This window comes from Zeugodacus cucurbitae, chromosome 4 (genome assembly GCF_028554725.1).
Source record: "Zeugodacus cucurbitae isolate PBARC_wt_2022May chromosome 4, idZeuCucr1.2, whole genome shotgun sequence".
NCBI lineage: Eukaryota > Metazoa > Arthropoda > Insecta > Diptera > Tephritidae > Zeugodacus > Zeugodacus cucurbitae.
The window spans coordinates 64,615,782-64,637,465 of NC_071669.1; the positions used below are offsets into that span (position 1 = coordinate 64,615,782).

The 21,684-nt window shown below is 33.3% G+C and overlaps 2 protein-coding genes across 6 annotated transcripts in view; one reads left to right on the forward strand and one right to left on the reverse strand.

The window, feature by feature from the left end:
- Positions 1-21,684, forward strand: part of LOC105211141 (uncharacterized) — a 188,038-nt gene that overhangs the window by 158,824 nt on the left and 7,530 nt on the right. The gene's annotated exons all lie outside the window — the stretch shown is intronic.
- On the reverse strand, positions 19,717-21,079 carry LOC105211140 (huntingtin-interacting protein 1). The gene is made up of 3 exons (XM_011182463.3): positions 20,919-21,079; positions 20,443-20,855; positions 19,717-20,380 (listed from the first exon to the last, which is right to left on the reverse strand). Exons 1-3 carry the CDS (start codon positions 20,949-20,951, stop codon positions 19,963-19,965), a joined length of 864 nt encoding a protein of 287 aa, XP_011180765.1. The 5' UTR covers positions 20,952-21,079; the 3' UTR covers positions 19,717-19,962.

Below are 21,684 nucleotides of genomic sequence, written 5' to 3' on the forward strand. Positions count from 1 at the left end.
GTGTTGCAGGTGTGAATGCAGTCAAGGTTTCTTTACTTTACGTTTCTGATCCAAACTACAAAGTGTATTACACATATAAGAGTACACATGTGACTATTATTACTTTCCGGTAGCTCGAACTTTATTATGCAGATTATGTAAGAAAACGCATAAATTGATTGCATAAGTAAATACGCTTAGTTCTTTCAAGCATTCAAAGCGATTAGTTCATTGATCAGTTGCGCAATAAAGCGTTTCCAATTTTTTTTATTTTTTTTTTTTGTTTGAAAAAGTCAATTGACAGATGTTTTGATTACTTTTTCAGACTTGTAATTACTTTTTTAATCGCCGACATTTCTTATGTGAATATTTATGTTATGTTATGAAATGTCCATAGTTGAAAAATTACTGTGTATGTATGTTTGTATGTATTATTTAAGTGTGTGAGTCTCCATGTTAAGTGCACGAAATCAATATCTTGCATTTTGTAATTTTGCATAATTAAATTAAACAAAAAAAAACTGCAATTTATGAGTTCGATCTTTGCCTTAGCATATGACCATGTTTGAGTGAATAAAAGCAATTTGTATTTTCCATTTTAAATTTTTTTATTCATATTATGTGCGCATCGCTGACTTTGATATCGAATTTCATTTCGGCATTTGAACTGCGCTGAACTGCCTCAAATTGAAAATATTTATAATTTTGGTGCAATATTTTCAGTAAAATTTATTTCGTAATTTTGTATTTTAATTTAAAATTTCTTTTGTAATAAAATGTGAGTCCAAAATAGCAAAAATATTTTTTGAACTGGTTTTGCTTTTTTAGTCAATTTTTGTCTGCTTCTAAATGCATTTATTAGTCGTTCGAAGGCTTGACCTTCGTGTAAGATGAAGTCTCATAACACGAATGAGATGCGAAACTCGCTCAATACTCTCCGAAGATGTCAATATTGAATCGGATATTGCTTTTGCAAATTAAAAACATTCTATTGGTAACTTATAGCATTTTTAGGCAGCCAAATTAATTGATCAATTAAAATTTTGATTGAGAAACCCTTGTTTGCCTTTTATACTGCCGGCTACTCGATAACCGATCAGCTGTTATATATTTTTGTTTTTGCTTTTCATAAGAAGTTGGTAGGTTTCATCAGCTGATTAACATTTTTTGGCAGCGACCTCTATCGTAGCTTTTTTTATCAAAAAATTCAGCCAATCGCAGACAAAGAACGTATATCGTATGTTTTTGTCACAGAGTTGCATTTCATTTTCACGTCGGTTAAAATTTAATTTAAAAAATTTTAGATTTTATTTTGTATGGCAAGTTGATCTTAATAAGCGTTTTAATCGAGCAGAGGCCGGTTAATTGATCAATTAGCTCCTGTCAAGAAACGTTATAATTCGCTAATTTTTTTTTTGAAAATTTATCAAACTGAAAAAACACCTTCTTAAAGTCATAAAAGATAAAGAGAAAATAAAAATAAAATATTAAATATTTTTCGAAATAATTATATTATCAGAAGATCTAAATAATCCGAAAAATATTTTTTTTCTCAGATATTTTTATTATATGTTAAGACACTAATGAATATCATTATCTTACATTAATATCATTAAGCGCTAAACAAACAGTATCGAACAAATCCCAACTTTCCTCCAACCCAGAGTAATAACGAATCTTTTGAAGCACTCAAATACTAAAAATCAACACAAAAGTACGCATTAATTTTTGCGCATAAAAATGAAAATTTACGATATTTGTGTTATGTGCTTTTCCTGCACACTCCTTTATGCTACACACAGAGTTAAAACTGCCGCAGCATACCAGACAATCACTTCATGGCACTTTCGAACTTTTTATAGCCGCTTAATTGCCACTCTTCCGCCATTAAAGTGCGCCAACAGGAGTCAAACCATATCAGAGGACCTTTTTCCAATGCCTCAATCCAGTTAACTAATGCAAAAGAAGAAATATAAATAGCAAAAGAGTAGGTTGTTAAAGTAATAGCTAGATTAGCAGTTACTAAAAGCAAAAATGAAGATAAACAAAAAAAAACAAAACTTTAACTACGCGCAAGTACAAACAAAAAGGCCGCGCATGCGCAGTGCGCGTACGCATATTTTACAGTTGCAATGAAGCGACAAGAATGCCAGTGCGATTGACTAACCAAAGGCCAACCAAAAGGCAATCGATGAGTTTATTTGCTCTCATTGTAATGTTGCCTGCAATCTCTCTATTACGCGCTATTCGCGAGCGGATGCTGCAATGCTTGGTGTTGTTGTTGTCGTCAACTACCGCCTGATGGTGTCGTTGATGGCGTTGCTGATGCCATTGCTTGCTGGCTATAAACACGCCGCGGCGGCAAGCTTTATTGTCACTTGATTACTCTTGTTTTTGTTGCCGTACATGCGTTGCGCTTGCGCGTCTGCGTGCCGCCATTCGCCAGCTACCCAACTGCCGTCCACACCATTTGCAGTGGCAACAAAATTTATGACTCTCCATTTGATAGATTCGAAAGTGAAAATTAATTGAAAAGAAAATTGTAACGATTGCGAATTGCAGTTTAATTCATTTTATTTTGCTTTGCTTTTGTTTTTGTAGTTTTTGTTTCTCGTTTACACTTTTCACAGTGTTGTTATTAAGCGAGTGTTGATAGGTAGCGCGTAACCAGTGTGCGCCTACTCGAAAAGCATAGCGGTTAAGTGGCATTTAAAAATCAGTGACAGCTACGAAGAGAGCTGCGTGATTTATTGGCTGGAAGGAGAGGAGTGAGAAGAAAAAAATTTTAGCCGATTTTATTGTTTTATAATTACTTTGGCGTTAAAATAGTAATTAATAAATTACTTAATTTCTTTGATATTTGTTGCTCCAAGAAAATTTTTTATTTAAAAATTAAGCAAACAAAATGTCAACAAAGTATAAGTATGAATATGAATATGAGTATGAGTATGAGTATACGTATGCGTATGAGTATGAATATACTTATAAGTATGAGTATAAATAATAGTAAGATTATGAGTATAACTGCAATTTAGATAATTAGTGTTAGTACAAGTCTGACTATACATAAGAGTATGAGTATAAGTATAAGTAAGTATAACAAAACTCTTCTAATATTTACCAAACCACTATACTCCAACACCATCACTAAGTTCTTCGCCGCTATCAATTTACACAATATTCCAATTGACAATAATGCTCTTCTATAGAATTCTTCAATATTACGTTCGCACCAATAAATCTTTACACTTATTACATAAAGTCGTTTGTAATTCGTTCCTTTTGGTTGGCCGCCAAATCTTTGCCGACTAATCTTCGCCGCACCAATAGCAATAAATTCGTACACTCTATATCACTAAAATAGAATGTCAGCAAATAAATTACTTGAAAGAACAACTTATTCACTCACTAACTTACTTAGTTACTTATGTAAGTCTTGATTGTCTACAACGCCGTTTGTAGTTGCCCGTCCTTTCGGCTTCCTGCTTCGCTAACTTTGTTCGCCGTACTTAACTAGTTCGCTACTTAGTCGTTATCCACATTCATTTCGACTGTCAGCCACTCAATTGTCGGATGTTTTATTTAACTTTTAAGCGCTATTTGTAGTTCTTCTACTTATACAATTATCTGAAAGTGGCTTCATATTGAATATATGTATGCTTGAGAACAGTGGCGTCTGGGACACTATAAATTCTTGGAAGGTCTTGTTTTACAACTTATTGGTTTGTTTAGTGGATTGACTAGGTAGGGCGCAGTTACTTTTCAAATTCTGGTACTTGTTGGGGAAGGTGGCTTCACGATTGAGGCTGAGACTAAGTCAATTAAGGAATATTATTAGTTTTAAATGATTGATATTCTCTCCGAGCTTAAGGTTAGTATTTAGAGAATATTTCAGAATTAGGTAGAAGGTAGCCATTAAGATTACAATTGAGATTGAGACTCTATTGAGAATGAAGTTGAGATTAATTGAGATTGAAAATGATAATTATTGACATTGAGACTGAGGGTGAATTAGATTAATGGATTGGCATCTCGACTGAGACTGAGATTGAAATTGAAATTGATAATGATTATGATTGAGGCTGAAAGTGAGTAAGATTGGAGATTAAGATTAAGCGATTAAGGTCTCGACTGAGACTGAGATCGAAAGTGATTGGGATTTATATTGAGATTGAGAATGAGACTGAGAGTGAGTGAGATTGAGATTAAGGGATTGACGTCTCGACTGAAGCTGAGGTTGAAATAGAAAATGTTTGAGATTGAAAACAGAAATTACGCTCGAAGTTTAAACTCAATGGGATTGCCTTAAGGAGTGAGATTAAGCATCAAATTAGGTTTAAATTCGATTAAATTTCAGTCAGTGGTCGATCTTAAAGCTTTAACGAATTTATTCACACAATTTAGTCTCAACAATTTTACCACAGTTTTCACTTAAAATAAAAATAATTGCAAATGTCTTTAAGCAAATTTATACGAACTTGCGACAGTCGAAAATCATTAATAATAATCACCATGAGTACCACACAATTTATGGCCGAACATTTTTCCAAGTAAATCAGCTTAGTAGCAATAACAATAATAAAATCAAAGCAATTAAAAGGCGATTAAAAGCATATTTAGAGGTAAACGATGCGATTTCCAACTGTTTAATTTTCGAATAAATCATATCAACACCAACAACATATTGACGGCAGCAACAACAAGCAGTGTAATTGCATGCAACACAACGAGCCGATCGAGTTTGGTGAATGTCAAACTGCGCAAATGCGAGAGACGCCAATAAATAAAGATAAATGCCACACATGAGCGAGAAAATAAAATAAAAATAATTTTATAAATTTAACACAAATTGTAAAAAATGCCTACAAAAACATTGAAGTTCACCTGTCGCTGTTCGAGGTTAAATGCAGCCGCTCTCCACTATGCATGCGCGCTTAGTTTGCATGTTGGCAACATGTTGCTGCGCTTGTTAGCAGCACGTCAATGTTGCGTAAACACAAAGCTGGCTGGCATTTGGTTTGGCTTTAATGCGCGAAAAAATCATTAATTTGCATTTGCGTTTTTTCGAACGGCATACAATAAATAAAAAAAATCAAATATTTTTACACCTAAAATTTTCAATTACGAACACACACACACATCCATATATGTAAGTATGTATTTGGCCAAGAATTGTAGCTGCGCGCGATTCGCTATTAATCTTGGCTTTGTTGTTTGGTTTATCGTCATGCCGGCACATCCGTCCGTCCGTTCGTCCGTCCGTCCGTCCGTCTGCCTGTCTACATGCCTGTTTGTCGCTTTGTCTGCCAGCTTGTCTACACGCTTATCGGGCGTGTTTGTCGGTTGTCAGTACAAAATGTAATTGAATTAAGTGCTGCCATTGCAATTCGATATGCCACAAAGAGCCGCACAAAAATCGACGAAAAAACCACAAGCGCGCCGCAGCGCTTGTTGTTGTTACAGTTATTTACATACATATACACGTGTGTGTATGTTGTTGCTTATACAATTTGAAATTGATTTAGATTCGCTTGCCTTGCGGCTTTTCGCCTGCAAAGTGTGCATAATCGAAATGTTTCTAATTTATTTATGTATTTATGTCAATTTCGTATGCGTTGGTGCGAGCGTTCTTAAGCGCGATACACAAATTTGCATAGCAATAAATTATATTGTGCGCCGATCGAATCAATGAATTGTAACAATGGTCATTGGTATACATATGTAAATGGCTGAAATTTCTGGCTAAATTGTGTGTAATTTTCAACTGGCTGATCTCCAATAGAGATTATATAATAAGCTAGGGGTACTTATAATATTGCTAAGCTTTTAATATGCACTTAATCGAACTCTTCTAGCACCTCTAGAAGTTTTGAGCCACTTACAGCTGATGGGTTTAACAATAATAAAACCATCAATCCGTTTCGATTGAAAAATGATTCGATTCGGTCGAAAAATTTTACGTCGGAATCATTGAAACCGTATCGAAAATAAAATTTACGATCACATTGAACTCTTTTACCGACTCGAAAAAATACATTTCGCGGTTAATAGAGGTCGCTAATTACGAAATCATTAAATCCGCAAAATCGAAAATATTGGTCGATATCTATCCGTTGGAGAATGAGTTGCGGGTATGTAATAGTAATATAGAATTTGGAAGTTTTTATGTAAATAATTTCTGATGACGGACTAAATTATGTTTTAAATGGGTGAATAGACAAAAACAGACTAACAAAAATAAATTAAAGATGTTTAAAAGCGATATGAAGTTGGCCCCTCGAAATAACGAAAGAATTTTCTCAAAGAGCCTCAGGCGAATTAAATATTATTATGGAAGAAATTTTACAACAGTTTAAAGTCAGTTAAAATTTTTTTTGAACAAAGCAAAAAGCACAGAATCTTTATCAAATTAGTCGCATTTGTCGATAAAGATCGATAAAACAGTTTTGCGTTCTCATATTGTGGTAAAGCAGTTTATCGACGCAATGATTGCATGAACATTTTCGATCGAAAATCTTTATCATATCGAAATCGGATTCGCTGCGGATTCAATGAGTAGGTTATCGGCTATGGTTCGAACCTATGACTCTTAAAGTAGTCACACTTTCAGCAAAACAATGAGATATATATATATATAAGATATAATGACCCTAATATCGACGCTTCCATAGAAACAACTGTTTGGAGCTCCCAAGATGTCGAATGTTTGGGTTTGAGTTTTTGTTTTACAGCCCTAAACAGGGCTTGAGCCACTTGTGAATGTAAAAAAAAATGGAAAAAAAATTACATAAGCCTTTATAGGGTTAACATATTTCCATCGTTTATCTCAATATCACCCCCTATATAGATAGATAGACAAAGATAGTGAAAAGAAATCCAAACTTTAGTAATATGTTTCTTGGATCCCATTTTCATCAGCGAATCGCTGCTGAATCGCTAAAAAAATGGTCCATTGCGGATGCACGTGGTTACCGGTAATGAAAAGTTGTTCCACATACGACAACAAAAAGCGAAGACGGTGGTGGCCGAAACGCCGAGTCGAAAGTAATCGTGGTTAATCAGAACAAACGGTGACGAAGCCATGACTGACGGAAAGGAAAATTTTGGTAGGTGTTTGTTGGACCTGTACTGTCTGCAATTGGACAGTTGTGTTTGAGGTATTGGCAGGAATCAACTACTATAAGCTTGCCCTCTAAATTCGTACCTGTCCTTCAATAATTGAACGGTCTGAGGGAAGAAATCGCCCAGAAGAGAGGAATTTCGTTTCAACAGGACAGGACAGGCGAGGCCACACAAATGTAGTGACTCTGCATAAGTTCCGGAAGCTTGGATTAGAGGTTCTTATGTATCCATATGTCCGAACCTGGAAGCAAGTGATTACTATTTGTACATGTCTATGCCGAATGATTTTACACTTTTGTGAAAATCCGAAGATGGACCTAGCTTTTTACCATTTTTGCGACGAGCGTTTCTATATGAATGACATAATGAAATTACCTTCAAAATGACAACCAGTAATCAAATATTTTAACTAAATCAGATTATCCGATAAGGTCTAATCTAGTTTATAAAAAATAAATGCTCGAGAGTTCAAAATTTCATAGAGGTGTTTTTTTTGCAATAATAATATGTCATCAATTCGAGGAAAATATAATACAAGTTTCATGTTAGTCTATACATCGTCTTTGAATGTTAGAAGGCGATAAATAGAACGTGGAAAATGAGACGCTGATAGAACTGCAAATGAAAGAATATTAGAGAGCTACATCGGAGTCCACTCTGATTCTGTCACACCACTACCTTATTGACCATTCCGCTTCTCAGTGACCGCCTTTAGCAAACTAAGAAGACCTGAGCTCTCTGTTTTTCAGTCATCCAGCTAAATTATCAGTTATTCGAAATAATAACCCCAGCGGATTTGCCGCAAAAGAAACAAAAACAAGCAAATAAATTTGTATTCGTATTTGTTTACACAAAAATGCATACCTGTATGTCAATACTTTATCAGCGAACACTACTGACATACACACATGGGCATACTCACAACTTGAATGCAAATTCTAAATTATCAATCGGCACGGAAGCAATTACTAAGAGGAGAGTTTATTGATAAAAATGCAAATGCCCGATCGACTGAAACGGGCCGCCACAGTGTGTGGGATGGTTGGCGTGTGGTAGCCGAGGCGCGTTTTTCGCTTTTTTGTTTTTGTTTTTCTGTTTTTTTTTTGTATTCGTTTATCATTGGCAATAGAAAACAACAATTGCACCGCCACTGCCATATGTCAATGCAGCTGCAAATGCAACGCTGATAAGTAGCACCGCGCGGCGGCAGCCAGTGCAATGCGCTGGTCAGCTGAGCTGTGCTCCTTCGGTGATATCAGCTGCCGTTGGCTTTACAGCTGACAGCAACTAAATAAATGCATAGTGTCTGTCTGCAGCTTAACTGTATATGTATATATATGTGTGTGTGTGTTTGTATGCGTGCGTTACAGTGGCTGGTACACGCGAAGCGCGCCTATCGCTTCACTGACAACCAGATGCGATTAAATGTTTCATAAAATAAATAAATAGCAGCGCGTACATCTTATATATACTATTGTGTATATACATATGTATATTTACAACTAAATAGGCGCTTGCTCTCTCATACACACACATACACACTTATGTATGTAGCCACACTCGTGCGCGTACCTTACTTTATAATCGCCTCATATCGCCTTCATTTGTGACGCTTAAGCGCAGTTTTAATTCCAATAAACAGATACGTTTTGCTTGTCTACTTTTCTACGATTTTATTTTCCTTTTTGCTTTCACACTTGTTTTCGATTTTTATATGCCACAGTGTATTATATTTTGCTTTTCATTTCTATTATATTTTCCATTTCATTTTCATTGTGCGGCACTACAAACACACACACATATGTATTTGGCATATTGATAATTTTGATTTAACTTAATTTTCATTTCATTGGAATAAGTGCATATACTAAGTGTACGACGTACTTGCGCTTGGAAATTGGAATGCAATACGCGAACGCGCTGTACATTTTGTATGTATGCCTGTGTGTGTTTGACAACTGTGTGAAGTCGCGTTTTGTTTCGGTATAAACTCGACTTTAGTCAGTAGCAAATTTTCAAACGATCGACGCGCATACAATTGGACGAATAACAATTCAATTTTCACAATAAAAAATGCTCTAAGTGCTTCAAAAGCAGATTTACATAAGTCTACAAAATGTTTCGTGCGAACATCAATTGTTGTTAGTGAATTTGCAGTGAATAAAAATTAATTTGAAATATTAAATTTCAATAAACAACAAAAAAGCCTAAGCGTTTGTGCCATAGTGATTTTTTTCTAATATTTTGATATGTGCTCACTTGCTGTTTGTGTTATTTACATAAATAATTAAAAATAAAAGTGCAAAAAATATACACTAGTTAAAAAATATGCATTCAATAACTCGCCTACACTCGTCTAGCTGCGATTTCTTGACTAAACTAGTGGCAGCTGAGATTACTGAATATGTAAGTTGAAAATTCGTTGTGTGAAAATTTGGTGTTTCAAAAAAGGTTACTCATACGCAGTGTATTGTGTTAGTTCGTAAGATTTAGATTTAGATTTTCATAGAAACTGATATGGTATAAACTTCATACCAGGTTTCCTTGCCTTTTAAGCTTCAGTACTTTTTTTGCTGGAAGTAATGATAGCTAAATAGAGCGCAGCATGTGCCTGAGATTTATAAAATAACATAAATTAAATGAAATGAAATAAAATAAATTAAATTAAATTAAATTAAATTAAATTAAAATAAAATAAAATAAATTCAATTAAATTAAATTAAATTAAATTAAATTAAATTAAATTAAGTTAAATTAAATTAAATAAATTGAATTAAATTAAATTAAATTAAATTAAAGTAAAATAAATTAAATTAAATTAAATTAAATTAAATTATATTAAATAAAATAAAATAAAATAAAATAAATTGAATTAAATTAAATTAAATTAAATTAAATTAAATAAAAATAAATAAAATAAAATTAAATTAAATTAAATTAAATTAAATTAAAATAATTAAAATAATTAAAATAATTAAAATAAAATAAAATAAAATAAAAATAAATAAATTAAATTAAATTAAATTAAAGTAAAATAAAAACCTAAATCAGAACCGTTTCTTGATCGTCAACTCTCAGATCGAATTAATCCTCTTCGATCACCAATCTTTGATTTTAGTTGAACTATTGCTGTACTTTACTACCTCCCAAAACAAAAAAATGCAAGAAGTATATTTTTTACCAATTTTGAACGTTCACGTTGTGCCACAAATTCAACTTAAAATTAAACAATACGCCTAAATGTAGACTTTGCTATAAAAAATCTTTAACTTACCTTAAACACAACTTGTTAGTTCTACAAATTAAAATCATCAAAAACAAAAAGCCTTTACTAGCGTTTATAGGACCATTAGGAGAGTAATGCTTGACTTCTTAAGGGGTTATATACCTTTCGGCATGTGAAAATTTACGATTTTTTTCAATTTTTTTTTTCGTATTTTACATTATATAAACGTATCGTATTTTCGTATTTTACATTAAATTTTACATTTTCCAAACGACTTTTATAATGTCAAAATTCGGTGAATTGTGCCGTCCATGACCCATATTCGGTAACGCCTCGTTTTTACACACGCACACAAATACATGAACGAACATAAGACTGTTAGTTTGTAATATTCTTTCGTTCGTGAACGAAGGGTTTGTTTACAAAAATTATATACGAAAATTGTGTACATTTTACAAAAATTTCGATTTTTGATATTCTCAAAATTTAGTTTTCCATAAAATTTTCTATTCAGGCGCGCTATAAAGACCTATAACTTTGGTTCTATAACTCCAATCGCGCTGAAAGAAGATTTTGGAGGATATTCTTAAAAGTATACATTTGGAAAATATAACATACAATTTTTTTCGTGTTTTTCGACCCCACAAAAGGTATATAACCCCTTAATGGATACTACGAGTATTACATAAAGTAGATAATAAGATTTATTGAATGGTTTCCAAATCAAATCAGAATTAAACATACTTACTATTTAGATTTGCTCCATTTAATTTGGAAAATGCTCGTATATAATACTTATAGAATTTAGCTTAGTTACTGCAAATCTCGTCTCATTAACTAATAGCCTTTTCGCACAGGAGTTAATTGTTCAATTAACCGGATTTGCTCGGCTAAAGTGCTGATTTAGAACGATTTACCATACAAAATAAAAATCTAATTTTTCTACATTAATTTTTAATCGAATGCAAATCGAGTTGAAACTGGAATGAAAATTTTATTATGTTTATTGGTAAAATAGCAATCAGCTGATGAAGCTCACCAATTTCATATCCTAATGAATAACAAAAACAAAAATGTATAACAGCTGATCGTTAATCGAGTAGCCGGCAGTGCGAACGACAAAAAAATCATTAAAAATTATAATCTTAATGTATTAAATCATTTTGGCTGTGCGAACAGGCTATAAGGCTACAAGCTTAAATTTAAATGAAAGGAAATGTTGTTTATACAACAATTTACACAAAAGTAACTTCTTTACTCTTCACTCACTTCACTTTTTAATAAAAAATTGTAATATACATAACTGTGCTAATTACACAATTCCGCGAGCCATATAGTTATCTCTTAGGACTTTGCATTGTATTCAAATGACATACCGACAACGATGCTCCACTTACCTTATTAACTCAACAAAAAATCAGGTTAAACATTTATAAAAGCATCATCAAGTAAATAAATGAAAGTGAACAAGTGCAACACATATCCGCATACAACAACAAGCAGTAGTGCAGTTGCTCAAATTCCAATTGTTGATTAGCCCAATGGCAAATACGGTGAATTTCACCACAACAACGCATAGAAATTGCTGCTTTTTATTGAATCATTTTTATTTACCCAATTTTTTTTTTGTGTGGCATACGAGTACATTGTTAACACGCCCATATGTTTAGCTGCAAAAACACACAAATCTCCACTCGCACCACTTCCTTTAAACCAGTTGCCAAGCGTACGCCTTAAGGCCACTTGCTGCACTTGCAACCACAATGACACATACGTGTGTGAGTGTGTTTGTGTATTTGCATGCGTGTTGCCAATTGGCGCCATTGACTGACTTCCTCGTATACAAATCTATTGTAACGGCATAGTTAGTGGCAAACTAAGCAGTGGAAATGAAAATAGAAATACTTTTGCTGTGCACAATTTTCGTTGCATGTCTGCGCTGACGAATGCATCGCGTGTGAAAATGCCAACAATTTATGTGCGAAATAAATCACGGTAACGACCAAATTTCAACAGTCAAAAAACATGGCATCAAAGACAACTACAGAGATAAAATTAAAAAGCAACTGAACTGCCCAGTGGAACGCATGCGTGTAAATGAGCACACAGTGGTGGACGTTCGAATTTGGATAGTTTTGGATTCAATATTTTCTATAAAAAAATAATTTGGAACAAAAATATTTTCAATTACTGCTAAGTCATGAATATTCAAGATTACTATCCCTTAGCTTCTAGGTATTATTTGCAACCCTTCATAATTTCATACTCAATGTCCGAAATTCGAAGTATTTAACGCGAAATTTTCAAAAAGAACAAATTTTAGATGTTAACTGTACAGTATATAACTGAAAGAATTATAACTCGTATCGATCGTATAGATCGACTTTTAATTTTTACAGTAGTGGCAACTGTATAAAAGTATCATCTCCTCTGATAATTTTGTATGCCCACCACTGTACATCTGCTGCTGTTACTTGGTTCAAATTGTCTTAAGGCTAACAATGCAAATGTCACTCGAAAAAAATATTTAACCCACATAAATTTCGCATTTGCCTTGCTGCTTGTCATCTTTTACTCTATTTATCTACGTGCGTACTCTGAATATACCCATCAAGAATAGTATATCTACTAAAATTTTCGAAATATTTTTTGGTACCTCCCAACACAGCACATAACTCCGTTATTTTTCAATATTTTTGTAAAAAATTCTTAGCTGAAAATATACCTTATTAGGTCCAAAAAACTTCAAAACATTAGAAACATTAGGACCTTCTTCTTGTAAACATAGAATTTTTAACATGGAGAAAAAAAATTGAAAGAAAGATTAAATTTAATAAAAAAATATAAACTTTTTCGATTATTAAAATCAATTATTCAGAGAGTTGGCAACCATCTTCAAGAATTACTACGACAGAAAACTTTACTTAAACTGTGTTTGTTTTTGTAATTAAATTTTGTTAATTTTATATAATATGAAGTAAATAAAAAATTAAACATGTGGCAACAACCACAAAAATCTTTAAAGTCTTAATTATTTTGGATGTCATATCCTTAGGGCAATAAATATCTTCATAGGGAAATAAAATTCTTACCGATTTTATTGACTTAAAATTTTTTAGCAGGTGGCAACACTGTTCCACTGTTTCTGCGTTGTACACATATTTTATTTTTTTTTAATTGTTGGTTAATTCTCTAGAAACAGTTTTGGAATTCTTTATATGACACCCTGAAGACTATTCTCATCAATTCGAGTAATACGATTCTCAACATACTATATATTTCTATGATTATACTATACAATATAGATTGTTGTTGTTGTTGTTGTAAGACTATAAAACATTCGTTAGTATTTTTTGAAAATACTACTGAGCTGATAATTTTTGAACTATTATAAGACGACGGATTCGTAGACCCAACTGAAAGCTGGGGAAACATACCACATCTGGGTCTTTACCACATCTAAAATGTTTTTGATTGATTAATCGTAAGGGGTTAAGTGGGTTTCAAAATTTCAAAAAAAAAAGTTGTCTTATTAAATAGTGCAATATGTTAAAAATATTATCCAATATCAAATCAATCCGAGTAAAATTCTAAGATATATACCATTTGAAAGTTCTGTTCATCAGGCCATGTCAGTACAAATGTAAAACTTTAAAGGGATTTATCTCAAAACTCACTTTTTCAGTCTGTCGACACGATATCTCCAAAAGTCAGAAAGCGATTTTGACCAAATTTTGCACACATCCTCGAACTAACATTATCTACTTAATGAAAGAAGATATAATTTTTGTTTCGAGCCAATATATTTTGAAAATTTTACGAAAAAAGTGAGTTTTTTTGTTTAAACTGTGTTAAAAATTCAAATTTCAATATTTATTTTCCTTCGTTCATTAACTGGATCTATCCATGCACTATCGAAATATTTTTAGTTTTTTGATTTTCGGTGAACCAAACATGAGTTATGATGTCCACCGCAAGACCTTTGTTTTGGACACGTCATGAGAGATGAGATGTCAACGGCTTAAGAAGGATTTGTTTAGAATTTTTGTATTTAAGTGTCTTTGCAAGATTCTCTTCACTCCTTACAGGGTATACTCTTAGCTACATCTGGTATACCATGTAGTACATATGTGAGTACTTTGCTAATATTTTATTTGAAAACTAATTTATTTCCAAGTATTTATGTTGTAGTTACTCTAGCCAACAGTTTGGTTACTCTATTTTTAAAATTCAATGGCTACCGGAACTTTTCCATGTGAATGACACCGTTAAATGGTGAAATTGTACGCGCATGCAACAGAACCCTCAAAGCAGTGAAATTTTCTATGCTATTTTCTCAAAAAAAAAAGGAAAAGGGAAAATAATTGACTTACACAGATCTACAAGATCGTCAAATTAAATGCTTAAGATGTACACTTTCTTTTCGATATATGTAACTAATGCTATTTGTTGATTGCCGTCAGTTATAAGCGCCAAGCGTACAGAGAGATTTAAAAATATATATTTTATTTTTTTCACCAACAACGAGACGTATAAATCACTGCTCTATCACACATCACAGATCTTACATTTCCATCATTTGTCAATTTTTCAATTATGCTTTATGATCTGCTACAGAAAATGTGTTGCCACTCACACACACATACACCCAGACATACAACGCGGCTTAAGCTTAACTCCAACTGCGCGCCACAAATGGTAGTGGCAGCCGCTTTTACCCGGTCGCATGCACATGCGGTAAACCTTTTGTGGCAGTGCAGCAGCGGCAATCAGATTCCACGCATGCCACTTAAGGCGCTGCCAAGCGCGTGCAACATAGCGCGCATCATCATCAACAACAGTGCGCGCTCGTCCACATACACCATGTACCACCGCAACGCTATGCACCAACGCGTCCACAGCGGACAGACAAACTGACATTGTCAGTTACTAATTAATAATTTTCAAATTAAAATCCCATTAGATATGAAAATTGGATAAAGAAATTCTCAATTGGTTGCAACGCGACGCGACGCAGTGTGGTCGCTGTGGAGCAAGCGGCGCGGCTTCCATGCGCACGGTCTATGAAAAAGTGTGGCTGTGAGGCTTTTCAAGCGGCTGTTGTTGTTGGTGGCAGCAGGCGTGTATAGCGGCGCGCAATATATTTACACACACACATACGCGCGCGCGCGCAGTATTGCATTTGTAACGCCACGCTCACCTGCTGTGTTGACTATAATGCAATTTCAGTTAACGCTCTAACATATAGTCTCGTTACAGTTGTGCTTTTGCCATACCAACGGTCAATTGAATTGATAGCATCGCTTGTGGCAATAGCAACAATAACAACAACAACATATGTTATTAGTTCGTGTATGCCGCACAGCAATAAGCACGAAACAAGACAGTTGCTGCTGCCACCGCCGCGCCACAAGCCACTTCTGTTAGTTAGGCGCCCGCTCTTGTATATTTCTTTATTTGTTTCCTCTTCTTGAATGGCGCTGCTATCCATTCATTCATTAAAATAACCATCGGCAGCAACGGTAGCAGGCGTGCAATTTACTGTAGTGTGGCACGCGCTCCACTTCGCTTTGCATTTATGAGTGTTTGAATATGTGCCTGCTGACATTGCCGCTAGTCATACTATTTTGATTGCGAGAAAATTGCGAAATTGTCATTGTGAAAATATATGTTCACATCAAGGCAAGAATGCGTTTCGAGATTTGGCGCGCTCGCTGTGAAAATTTCCCTTTTGTTGCGCTTATTATCAACGCATTCTGCGAGCGCCTTTCAGTTGATTTTGTTTGGGATGTGATTTTTTTTTTCTTTTTTACTTTTACTCTCTGCGAGTATTCGTAACGGTATTGTTATGTGGGGAATTACATTTTATGCATTTTTATAAGATTTCTTGATACCATTATGTAAAAAAATTACTTTAAAATCGAGAGAAATTTTCACGCTTCAACTATAAACTATAGAATGAATATAAATATTTTGTTTTAAACATCTCAGAGGTCGGTTTAATGATTCAGTGTTTTACTACAAAATTTTTGAAATATTTCTGAATTTTAAGTTGTGAAAAGACAGTCCAGAAGTTCATAAAGGGGGTTTATGAGCAATAAAAATCAAAATTTCTTGAGATTTGAGGATTACTAACTCATGTTCTTTCGTGTTGTGAAAACCCTTCTTAAGATTATTTTATCTTTTGATTCCAAATAATTGAACAGCTTTTCAAAAATTACTTTCTATGAACTACACACATTAACTCTGTAAAAATATCACATAATATTCCGTCGATTAAGATACACTTTATGCCAATAGGTTATCTAGCCTTTCCCACAACCTTCACTCATTAAATAATATGGCTCAAGATGGACTCAGATAAGCTCATCTTATATTAAAAGTATAGATACAACCCATAAACCTCAAGATTGAACTCAAGCTTTAGATATCAGCGAGTTGTTCAAAATTATCAAATCCTAAATGCTTACAAAACCGTTTTTTATATGTTACGTAAGTGTCAAATTTATGTATAACGGCGAATCGAACAAACAACTGGCATAAATTGAATAAACTGGTGCAGCGCGTATACCATTTGGAAAAAGTACTCACATACTCTCTTGTATTGCATTCAATATCATGGTTAGATAGCAGAACTCAAGCATGTTGTTCAGACTGTACTTCAGTTTTTAATTGATTATTTTTACAAGTGTTATGATCTGATACATTTTTTTATTATTCTTTAAAGATATGACGCATCTAAATAAAAATAAACAATCTTATATTCCTGAGTATGTTTTCGTACAGAGTACAGTTATTTTGGGATTTCCTACCACATGAGTTGCTTATGAATCACCGTAAAATATCTCACTCTCAATTATAACCAAATATTCTTCAAGTATTAGACTGATAAGAAAGCACAATGTTTACTTTTCGTCTAAAGATCATTTCAAATCAGACCTTCAACCATGAAGCAAGCAAAGTTCTACTAATAACTGTGGGAACCTTCAAACTGCTTACTTCTGAATATTTTATGTAATATGTATAGTATACTATAGTATAGTACTAATACATTATATAAACCATACTTAATCTCATTAGTCTCTATAGCTGCTTACTCGGCATTTCCCATTTCCTCGCACCCACTCACACCCTCAAAAGCCCTAATTTCTCTTGCATTGACTTAATTACATTTTTCATTGAATTTGTCGCGTCTTATCGCCGCAAAAATTATTGGTAAACAAGTCATCGATACCGTTGTGTCGCACGATTTGAAGTGAAGCGTCAGCAAAGCGGGTGAATGGACAATGGCACTTTACAGTATATACTCGTATGTGGCATTTGCATTGAAGGGAAATAATAATAATTTATGTAAATAAAAAATACAAACAAGTGCTTAATGGGACCACACATATTGTACTATATAAGTTGAGTACGAGTATAAGTAGTACTCTGACACAAAGCAGATTAGATTGTGGAAATATAATAGTTTGTGAAATCACTTGTGAAGATGTGGGTGGGATGATTTTAGACTGTGAAATAGCTTAAAGCAATCGCTTCTTCTGGCCTCGAAAATTGGTTATAATATAAGAAAACAATTCACTGGATGACAACAAATTTGAATTGCTGTATATTGCTTAAAGTTTTCGGTTTTATGTTAGTCCATTTCGATGTCAAGCTTCATTTCAAAATGTTCAATTTTCAAAAAATTCACTTTAGTTATATTTAAGACAACAATACTTAATATTGCAAAACTAGTTTCATCATACTAAAGTATAATAATTAGAAGTTGTTGAATGTCAATGTTAACCCTTTTGTGTTGACATTGGTCTATATGATCTTTGCTTAAATGTGCTCATGAAACCTTTTTATGGATAACATTTATGATATTTCTCCCAATAATTTTTAGAATCATTCTTCATATTTATTTTCTCAAGATGCACTTAAGGCAGTAGAGTAGTAGCCGAAAAAAAAGCATTTTTTAGCATTTTTTTTAAAGGGAAGGAAATGATTGCGGTAAACGGAATTTTAAGACGATAGTGTACTATATTTAAGGCTTAAAAAACAATATTTATTATTAAAAAATATTGAAATTTTTTCAAAGTTGTAAGTATTTTTCTGGAGTGCCTGGAGTCTGCACATGTAAATCGGTACCGGTGATGGAGGTCGTGCGATGCATCTGAAACAGTCAAACCAATTTTTTTTTTTAATTTGTATAAGTTTCTTTTCTTTATAAACTAAAAAAAATACCGAAGAAGTTATAAAATTCCAAATTTTTTCGAAGTTTGAAAAAAAATTCACTTTTTTATGAAAAAAAATTGATTTTAAGTTACAAAACAACTCGTTTAAATAATACATTTGTCCAACTTTTTAGTTCAAATAGAAGATAATTTAATACTGAAGCTAGATCACTTTGATTTTTTTGATCGGACATATATTCTTTTTGCTATCGCCGGCACCGTTTACTAACACTTGTGAAAATGAAAACTCGAGAAAACGCGCTTTAAAGTTTTCGGTCGGGTCTGCCTGAGCATACGCACCTGCTCAACGCTCGGCCTCTAAAACTGCTCTAGCTTCGAAAAAATGTCGAATTGGCCTCTGGAATTTTAAAGATATATTCTTGGATAGTTTTGGAAGAGATTTAAAACAAGACAAAAAAAAACGATTTTTTCAAAGCCTGTAAAGCAGACTACTGCCTTAAGGGTTAACACGAGAATTAAATTGATATAAAATTTTATTGTTTTTATTTTTTTTAATATATTTTCAATTAATCTATTTATTTTATAAATTATTTCTAAAATTAATTTCATTGATAACTTCACACGTAGATTTTCATTATACCAAATTTAATGACAAAAAATTTTACAATAGCACCTAAATATGTTCAAGTGTTTCCAATGGAAACTTTCCATTCCATCGTAAAAAATCATGGATGTCCCTCTTGACTCGAAAAATATTGGCATACATTTTTATGAAAACTAAGACAATTGTTTTCATTAGTTTGACTATTATTAATATAATTTGAACAGTCATTGAATTTGACATGTTGTCATTATTAATAGGACTATTAATGTCATTAATTTTGACGTAATTAAAACATCACATTAAATTCGACACTTACAATGGTTGAGGCTAAAAGGATGGTCTCCAATAATTTCACTATTGGAACATCACAAGAGGATTAAATTTAGGTTTATCGATCTACGATATGCCATTTTCGAATTTAAAATATTATGCATTTTGATATTTTGTCCATATATTTTTACTATTTTTCAAAATTTGTCCTTGAATTTGACGTGTTGTCATTATTTTGACTATAACTGTCAACAAATTTGCCACAATGAAAATATTATTTACTAAATATTTGCTATAATTTTTGCATGTCACAATTAAAGGAAAACTCATCGCAATATTTCACAACAAATTTGATAAAAATAAAATCGTTTTAATTAACTTTCTGTGTACTCATATAGACACTTGTAGCACATATATAAACTTAAATATCTTATCTAATCTAGTATAAATAGTGCAATTATAATACAAATGCATAACTGTATGTACAAACAACAATTACAATCAAATTGTCTACTCCAACCACTCTCTCCTACCCGCGGCCCCCCTAAAAATTCGCCAACACCATCGCTTCACACCACAAATTACACTTGCCACACGGGCGGCGCCGTCGGTTGCCTGCCACATGCACTACTATTGCTGTACGCCAAGAAATCCGGCACAGTCGTCGATAGCTCCGGCACATATTCCATTTTGAGTATGATCTTCACCTGCTGTAGCGAGCTGTAGAAGCCACGTAAGCGCTGATAAAGCGCATAGAAGCGATTGCATAAACCCATTACATCGATGGGCGGCAACTTGCCACAAACGGTGGCCATTGCATTCGATGCCTGATCATACAGTATGCTGCACTCGGCGGCGATATTGATAAGCGGTTGCAGACGGCACATTGTTTCGGGCGTGGCCACAGCGAGCTGTTGCAAGGTCAAGCTCGCGAAAATGGTATGTTGCAGCATTAGCAGTTGGTCCATATAATCAAAGATATCGGTGCATAATTGGAAGCTGGAAAGACAACGATAATAGTTGTAAAAAATATAATTATTAATTTCAAACTGTTTACTCACCACACATCTACATCCCACTCCTTGGTGATGTCCGCCTCCAGAGCGCCCGTGAAGAACGCATAGTTTTTATGGAACTCAATTTTGTGCAACAACAATTCCAAATACTTGAGTATACAGCCGCATATGGCATCCGTGTGATAGGCCCAATAATTACTTAATTCTTCTAGTAGTTGTTGTTGTGGCGGCTGTTGCATCATTTCGAGTATTTGCGGTGTGCCATGACGCAAGGCCGTGTGCATTAGATTGCAGTATTTCCAAGCGGTGAAGCGATTCATACGGAGAGGCTGGCTTTGCGTCATTTTCAGAAAGACTTGTGCGCCGTCCACTCTATGTGTGAGCAGCACAATGGTACGTGCGCGCAGGCCATCGAAGGGCTTCTCCTTGCCGCTGAGCACTTTGCTCATGTGCTTCTTCTGCAAAATTTGAAATTTTTATTTTTTATTTAGAATAATATGCATTTCAAATCAGCTTATTACCATTTCCGTGCGTTCTTTGTGCGTGAGCTCCATTTCAAATGCACCTATATGTGTTTCTATGTTTGTTTGTTTGTATGTCAATCGACAATTTATTCGGACACAGCACTGAGTACAAACTAAACCGTGCGAGCGCCAGTAAACGAATGGGGAGCAAAATTTGCTTATCTCTGTGAAAATAACCGACTCTAATTTGTAGCCGTGCATCTGTTTGTTTGTACATATGTATGTATGTATGTATATATGCAGATTGCTACTGTTTATACAGCAGACTGGTATGAATCTTAGTCATTTTCAATTTAATGTGATTTTTTCTAAGAATTTGCACATTTTAAAGGGTGTGTATTTAGAATTGATAAAATAAAAAATTAAATAAAAATGATTGCTGTACATATTAAATATTTGTATATAAATTTGGTATGCTGAAACGTCAAAAAAAAAAATTAAATTTTTATAAAAAAAAAAATACAAAAATAATTATAAAAAATTGCTTAGCTACAAATATTTTTTTCTACTTTCTGTGAAAATAATTGCTGTAAGAGTTGCCATAAGTTAAAACAAAATTATTGAAGTATTATTATTTAAAAATACAATTCATAAAATATCTTTCATCATAATTAATATTAAAAAAAAAAATATTAAACAAAAAAGAAAAAAATATTAAATACAAATTTTGATATTTATTTTTTTATTAAATAATTTTATAATTAAATTGAAATATTTTTTCTTTTAATAACATTTGTTTTTTATTTTTTTATTTTTTTTTATT

Excerpts from the sequence above, each read along its gene's own strand:
- LOC105211140 (XM_011182463.3), bottom strand. The coding sequence starts at position 20,951 with ATGGAGCTCACGCACAAAGAACGCACGGAAATG. Across the intron at positions 20,856-20,918 it reads ACAAAGAACGCACGGAAATG|AAGAAGCACATGAGCAAAGT; the intron begins GTAATAAGCTGA and ends CAAATTTTGCAG. Across the intron at positions 20,381-20,442 it reads GAGTGGGATGTAGATGTGTG|CTTCCAATTATGCACCGATA; the intron begins GTGAGTAAACAG and ends TTGTCTTTCCAG.